Raw genomic sequence first — 8,231 nt, 5'->3', positions numbered from 1 at the left:
AAAATCGCATAACAGCCGAGCATACACCCAGCAGCGCTGCTGATGCCTGAACGGTGTGTGGAATGAAGTGGGCGGGCATCGGGAGGCCACTATGGCACGGGGCAAGCACTATGGGCAGTCTATCTGAAGTGTACCTGGCGTATAAGACGACCCCCCACTTGGAGGCATATTTTTCAGGGCCAAAAAATCGTCTTATACGCCGGCAAATACGGTAGTTTATTACTTTCTCTCTCTTCTATCACCAATGATACGACTTTTCTCTCATGTGATCTTTTTCTATTTTCATAATATTTCATCAATTAAGATTTATGAGGAAACCCAATTTATTGTACAAATCCAACTTGATTGTACAAAATATACATCGCAAGAAATGTAACCTGCCTGTTATAAATACATTAAGATGTTTGACGGTGAAAGCTGCTGGCCAGGAATGGTGCAAAGAAATCAGTTCTCTTTTCATAACACAAAGCCTGTGGAAGAAGAATGGTAGTTTGCTTTTCTGCACACCAACCTTGCTTCTAATCCCTGGCCAAACACACCTAGCTCAAGAAACTACAGGAGGAAGGACACTGGATGTTTCTGTTGGATTGTCTCAGGTGGGTTCTCACCTGCTTGGTTTTCCACGTCACAGCTCATTTTTTGTTGCTTCCCACACACTGACTGTTGTCAAACCCATGCAAAAAAACCCCATCACCACCAGAGCAGCTCTGGGGCTGTCACACCCACTGTAAGCTATGTCACCTGTTCCACATCCCAAGTTCATGGAGGGGAGAGCTTGGGCATATTCTTCCAGAAACTATCAGAATCAATCATCTTATCAGGAACTTTTAGACGCCATCTATTCCAATGTTCGCTGCAATACATACAGTCATTTGACCAAATAAAAAATAAGCCATAGGTAGTGAGATGATAGTATGGAAGCTCTGGAAGTTCTCCCTTAATTTTCTGTGTTGGACCAACTACTGAGAGTTCCAACTCAGTGAAACACGATCTGCAGAGATTAGGTACGTGCGCAAAGAGACACAAAAGATAACTAAAGAGAGCAAACTCTGAATCTGTTCCAGATCCAAGATTTTTATCACACATAAAAAAATAAGCGTAGGGAAACAGTATTTGAGGATTAAATTTCAAATCACTCCTGCCACATATTTGTTGGTACTTAAAGTTAATAGGATACAGAGAAATATATTTATACAGAAACTGTAATATGTCAGTTTAGATAGAAATGTAGAGGTCTTGACAATTTTTGAAAAGCAGTAACTTTTACAGCAGGCTGACTATGGGTTTTCGCTTTAAGCTCTGTATTAAGCATTCCATAGAGCTGCTGATGTAAACATCTCCATTTAATTTACTTGACAAAGAACTATGCGATAAGTCAGTCACATCCATTTCATCTAAAGCAGCCAAAAAGTAATCATGACATGTTGGCAAAGGGTTCCTGTTATGTCCTAAGCTTTTGGAATTAATAAAATATTAATTTTCCTTTCCCCTTCCACAACTGTTTTCCAATTGGGAGTGTATGGTTTAGATTCCATTATTGTATGTGATTCAAGATGGGGGAAGTAAGCTCAAACTTAGCACAATCGTGGTGCAACAGGCATATGTCCTACCTCCGTCCTTATAAACACGTATGAGCAAATGAAATCACTGTACCACCGATGGGGTCTAATGCAACAACACAGACGGTTATTAAAAAGAAAAACAAAATGATCAGCGTGCCAAATGAGAACAGGAACTAAGGAAGGCAGTGGGGTGCCAGGATTCCCCCAAAGCTTTATAATCAGCATCATTCCACTGCAAGAGGAGCTGGATGGGCAACACTGAGCAAGGGGGAGCCCTGCGCTTATGATGTGAAACCCAAACCTACAGCACAGAATCACACAAGCCAGGGTGCGCTGGAGCCACTTCCGTCTCATACCTTTGAAAGGGGATTTGCCCCCAATTTAAAGCAGGCGGAGGTCACACTTTTTAAAAAAGTCACGGGCTGGGCTGCAGGATGACTCCCACCCCAGGCAGAGCAGGGGTCAGGACTGGCAAGAACTGGGAAAAGCTTATGAAATAAATGTCATGTGCTTTGGCTGCAACCAATTACAGGCACGTTCTAAAAGCCCGTGAGAACATTACAAAGCTGTGAAACAAATGGGCGTGTGAGGGGGAATATGTGTGTGCTGAAATTCTCTGAATTCCCATTCTGCATGTGGATAAGAGAAAGGAACCCTTCATCCTCCTAATCAGGAAAGAACGGGTAGAGCGAGCTCTCTGAGCTCCCGCAATGGACACACTCACCAAATCTTCTGCTGTGATGGGCTGCCCGTTTCTGTCACTGGCCACCACCATCCTCCCCAGCCGCTCCTTCATGTCCTTGAGGCTGTCGGTCAGGGCCAGCACCGCCATGATCTCACTGGCCACCGCGATGTCAAACTGCGCCTGAGGTGACAAGAGCAAAGGTGTGGGTCGGCTGCGGGGCCATGTCTGCAGGAGCCGTAGCTCAGCAATTAAGTTCTCACAGGCCGGGGATCACCCTCGAAGGGCCATTCTCAAGTGCACACGCTTTCTGAGCGTCTAGAGCATGCAGTCCTGGGCTTGGTGCACTCCTAGGGTGGCCGCAGGCTTCTTGCATCTGCTCTGCTGAGCAGGACTCGGCCTGGCTGGGCCCCTATTACAACAGCTCATGCACTATTTGCTTCTATAGCATGTTTCAGACGTGTAATTAATGACTACACATGTGATTACCTGTTTGATGCATGTCTCCACCACTGGACTCTAAGTGCCAGCAAGGCAGGGACCCTCTGGGGAGGGTTCACTCCCGAATCCCCAGCAAGAACTGTGTGAAACCCAACAAGCACACGATGGCGAATGAATGAACAGCCTGCGGACTCTATGAGCTGTTACTCATCGTGGGGCCGAGCGGGCGGCCTTTGAAAGAGATGAGGAGCGGACAGTGAAAGGAGATGGTCCTGAGGCCAGTCGCCTGGAGTCTGAGCTCAGCCCCGCAGCGAGGACAGCCTGACTGTGATCACCATGTCCAAAGAGGACACAGGAGCACTTTCCAGCTGTCCACAGGGCGCGGCCACATCAGCCCTGGAAGTGCCCGGCACTGAGTGCGGGAGAGTGTGGACTTCCTGCGGCCCCTCCGGGCTCTGCCTCCCGCCTGCACAGCCCAGCAGGAGCCGGAGGAGACGCGGGAACATGCACCTCCTCCTCCTCCTCCTCCTCCTCCTCAGGCAGTCCCTGGACAACCCACTTCATTAAGCTCCCGCTGATTCCCCTCTTCTCAAGGGGCATGAGAACCAGACACGTTCCCGCTTACAGAGAGAGAAAGTGGCTATGCCCTCGCGGGATGCCCTCATGAAAAGTTTTATTGTCCATTTCCGTCACTGACAAGAAAGGAAATGAAGGAACCAAGGAGCTTTCTGGCTACTTCCTGAGTGAGATTTCATTAGCTACTGATTTAGTGAAAAAAATATTAGGTGGAAGTCAAATGCAACTACATTCAATTATGACATTCTCCACATAACCTATTCTGAACATAAGTGATTTTTCATAGCATGATAGTTAGGATTCTCTATGCCACCATTCCATTATAAAGAGTGCATATAAAACAGTGACTAAAAATATTAAAACTTACTAATCAAAACATGAGACTAGAAATACCCTTAAGATATTACCTGCATAAGTGGAATTTATAACACATGTACAAGTTCTTCATTTGTAATTATTACAATTTCAAATTTTTGTATCTTGAGCAATATAAAAAATGAAATGAATTGGATCGATATATATTTCATCGTTATTTATTTTATTGACTGAATGATGCAGAGGACTACGCATTTTTGTTTTTCAAATAAAACATTTTAAATCATATAAAGGTGTAAGAGTAATTGTTATTATTGTTTATCACAAATTTAACCATTTGTATGCCATAAGCCCCTATAGCCACAGTGGCGGACCTTTTTAAATTAAATTGAAAATATCGTGGCAGTTAAACAAAGGACATTAAGCAATGTTGGCAAGGGTGCGAATCCACATGGCCTTTCTGGAAGGTAACATGGAAATCATTATGCATCCACGTTTGAAATCTGTGCCCTCTTTGACTCTGCAATTAGGGGCCTGGGAACCTGTCCTAAGGATACCATCTCTAAGAATTCACATAAATCTGTGTGTTTGTTACCTTTGAGGATATCAGCTTATTGATGCTAGCTCAGCACTGCAAACACCCTAGGTGTCCATTACAGGGAACTGCTTAATCCAGGATGACACATCTACAAGTCGAGACATTCTACAGCCATTAAAAAGTGATCACACACATCTCCCTTTATGACATAAAAATATGTCCTTAACAGGGTCTTATGGTCTAAAGGAAGCAGCTGAAGTTTTAAAATATAATCCCTTCTTACTTAAAAACACGAATACAAAAAACACTACAAGATATAACAAATCTCATTGTAAACCAGATGTACAAACTGAATGTGCGCCTGAATATAATGAGCCTATCAATACAAGGCATTCAAATCACAGCCATTATTAATCTCTCCTATTTTATACTGTGACAACGCCCGGTCACAGCACAGAAACACGGAGAGAAAATGTGAAAGGCCTTCCTTACTACTTGCTTTTTCCCCATGCCTCTTTCCCAATACAACTAGGTCAGAAGCTGGTGTACATCTTACCAGCTTCCTTTTATGTGCTTATGTACATATCCGATCATGTATGCTGGCCTCTTCTGAACAGAAAGGTGATTGATTACATTGTGTATTTCACTTCAAAAAATTTTTTAGTTTTTTTTAACCTTTCCATTTCACAATGATATGAGAGCCCCATGTCTCTCCCTCTATATATACTTTATCATTTTCAACTGCCACATTATCTGTATAGAAGCAGGCACCAAAGATACGTAACCACTCCTACTCATAAACGTTTGGATTATTTAAAATTGCCTCCATTACAAAAAATGCTGCAATTAATATCCTTATACAAAGATGTTTTGTGCACATATGAAAATATTCCCTACATCCTCCTTTTTCTTTAACATTTATAGTCCTGGAGTTGAAACTGTTGGCTAATTTCAAAACTTAATACTAACAAACTGTCTTTGAAGAGGCTTCACCAATTTATAGACCCACTAACCCTGTATAAAAGTCTCCAATGGGTTATGCTTTGATAAGCTCATAGGTAAATAATACTGCACTGTTTTTTTAATTTGCAGTTTCATGATTACTTATTGGCATTTTATTTCTGTCGTTATAAACTGTCTTGTATTTATTCTAATATCTTACTTAGCAAGCAAGTATAAAAATCTTACTTACCGAATATCTACTCCTACCATGTAACCAGGTTCTATACGCTGAGAATACAGCAGTAGCAAGAGACAGAAACCCCAGACCTGAGTAAACTCACATTTTAATACGGGGACAGAAGATAAACACGGTAAGTCAGGACAGCGAGAAAGGGACAGAGGGAGCGTGGGGACAGGTGGCTATCACAGTGTTAAAGAAGGTGACAGGGAAGGCCTTCATGAGAGCGTATCTGAGTACTACTTTGTGGAAGTTCTTTCTGTGTTTGGCACATCAACCCTTTGTTTTATACATACTGCAAATACTCTCTTCCAGTTTGTTACTGGTCTTGTAATGCTTTTGTACATTATATTTTTCATACTAAAGATTTTAATTTTTTAATGTCAAAATCATCTCTTCTTTATACTAGAGTAAAAGTGATTTTTTTCACTAAGAAAAATTAACAATGTAAAGGTCATAAATCTAAAACTGTCCTAAAATATAAGCTTTATTACCAAAAAAAAAAATTCCTTAGAGGCCTATTGTGCCTGGATAAAAACTCATGGAATGAATTTATATTCCCCAAGCACCACGGCCCCACACTGGAGGCCTATTAAAATGAAGGTGGACATCATAATTTATCTTCCACATTCTCTGGACTTGAGTAATAGAACATTATCCTTACAAATTCCTTAGGCTATTCAGCCAAATACCAAGGTGCTTTTTTTCTTTGGTTTTTAAATTTGAGTAATGTGCCTGAGGTTTTCAAATGTCAGTTGTCATGCAGCTGTAGCAATAACTGGGTTGGGTCTGCAATGAAATATGTTAGGATTGACATTCCAGGGACACCCCGAGCGGCACATCCCAGAAACACAACTAAACCCACACAGGAAAAGGATGGGAAGGAAACACAGGAGTCTTCCTGCCCCCAGACCCCCCGAGTCCTGCTGAGGATTGGAAATGACACTGGAGAAGGTGGGAGACCCCCAGCCACCGCAGGGAGAGGAAGGCGAAGAGAACAGCAGAGAATTGGCATCTATGCCGCTGTAAACCAAGGCTACTGAGAACAGAGCCACTCCTGTGGGGAACAGGCCACCCACCTGCCGGGAGTAACCCTTCTCCGTGCTGGCCTGCCCGATCGTGATTTTCCGCAGGAACCGGTCATTGGTATCCAACACTGAAAGAGAAGAGAACAGATTACTCAGTCAGGGATGGACTGGCTGCCGGGTTATTACGTCTGGCCGTGTTCTGGGGGCTGGGGAAGCAGCAGAGGCAAGAGACGAGGCCCAGTTTCCCGGGAGCTGACCCTCCAGTGGGCAGACACGGGGAGGGATCTAACACACAAGAAAGTATCAGCCAGTGCTAAGTGCCCTGGGAAGATAAATGAGGTGACAGTGCTGGTCAGGGGACCAGTGGGGTGAGGTATCATTTTTTTAAAAATAGATATTTTTATTGATTTCAGAGAGGAAAGGAGAGGGAGAGAGAGAGAAACATCAATGATGAGAGATAATCTTCGATCGGCTGCCTCCTGCACGCCCCACACTGGGGACTGAGTCTGCAACCTGGGCATGTGCCCTGACTGAGAATCAAACTGTGATCTCCTGGCTCATAGGTTGATGCTCAACCACTGAGCTACATGGGCTGGGCAAGGCCTCATTTTTTGACGAGGCAGTTAGGAAAAGCATTTCTGAAGGGGTGACCTATTATGCTGAAACCTGAGTCACAAGAAGGCAATTAAGTTTTGCAAAACGTTAATCACTGAGCCGCCATATGACCCATCAAGTCCACCTCTATACACATATCCAACCGAAAAGAAGGCAGGAACTTGAACAGATAGGTGCACACCCATGTACATACAGCATCATTCACAACAGCCAAAAGGTGGAAACAACCAAATGTCTGAGAGATGAATGAAAAAGCAAAATGTTACATGCACATACATGGAACATCATACAGACATAAAAAGGAATGGGCTTTTGATATATGCTACTACATGGATGGACATTGAAAACAGGCATGATAAAATATGCTAGAAGGACAATTACTATATGATTATGATTCTATCTAATTATTGTGGTTACCTGGGGCTGGTAGAAGGGGAGTTATTGTTTAATGGGTGCAGAGTGTTTGTTGGGGAAGATAAAAATGTTTTGGGTATAGAGAGTGGTGATGGTGTAATCACTGTAAGCCTTGTGGATGTATCCAATGGCACTAATTGCACACTAATGAATGGTTAAAATGAGGCAGGCATATATAACCACAATAAAAAAATAAAGGAGTCAGGGGTGTGTGTGGGTGAAGTCAGTCTGAGTTGCGCAGGCAGCAAATCTCATTTTTTATTGGCTTGTTTGAGTTGCACCGATTTGCATTTTGATTGTGAAAACTAGACTAGGTTTAGTGAAAACCAAATCTATAATGCCAGAGGGCTGAGAGTTCACTAATAATGCATGAGGCTTCCAATAACAAGCTGTCCACACTGACAATGTAGATCGTTTACCAAATGTACAACCTGACACTGACGGGGGGATGGGGAGGTCCTGGGGGACGAAACGCTGACCTTGCCTTTCAGGCACACGGCACTAGCCGACCTGCCCACCATGCCCGCCTCTTGTTCCCCGACTCACTGATTGGGGGATGGGAGAGAAAGCAAGACTATCTACTGAAGGAACCGCAATAGAGCAGGCACGTGATAAAAATGGAGGTGGGCAGAAACAGGGAGCGTGGTGGGCAGGTGTCAGATGAACCATGCAGGAAGGACCAGAAGGCGCATCTTCTAACCCTCGGCATTGCTTCGGCCATCAGTGCTACCACCGCGTTCCCGTAAGCGTATGTGATCATCTCCACTGCCATCTCCAGAGGCCTGAGGCCCAGAACATGCATGTGGCCTGCTCAGGGTCATGCAGTGAGTTAGTGGCCAGGGGGAGACACACACTGGGGGCTCCTGACCCCATGTGTCAT

General features: G+C 43.9%; 1 protein-coding gene across 1 annotated transcript in view; it reads right to left on the bottom strand.

Annotated features, from left to right (window-relative positions):
• MTHFD1L (methylenetetrahydrofolate dehydrogenase (NADP+ dependent) 1-like) overlaps positions 1-8,231 on the bottom strand; it is a 157,557-nt gene that overhangs the window by 101,178 nt on the left and 48,148 nt on the right. Inside the window, exons 17-18 of the mRNA XM_006768722.2 lie at positions 6,374-6,450; positions 2,287-2,427 (exon numbers count right to left, since the gene is read on the bottom strand). Coding sequence (XP_006768785.1) covers positions 2,287-2,427; positions 6,374-6,450 — 218 coding nt within the window. The remainder of the gene's footprint in view (positions 1-2,286; positions 2,428-6,373; positions 6,451-8,231) is intronic.

The sequence above is a fragment of the Myotis davidii genome, unplaced genomic scaffold (assembly GCF_000327345.1).
Source record: "Myotis davidii unplaced genomic scaffold, ASM32734v1 scaffold1323, whole genome shotgun sequence".
NCBI lineage: Eukaryota > Metazoa > Chordata > Mammalia > Chiroptera > Vespertilionidae > Myotis > Myotis davidii.
This window is presented reverse-complemented; position numbering and strand designations above follow the sequence as displayed.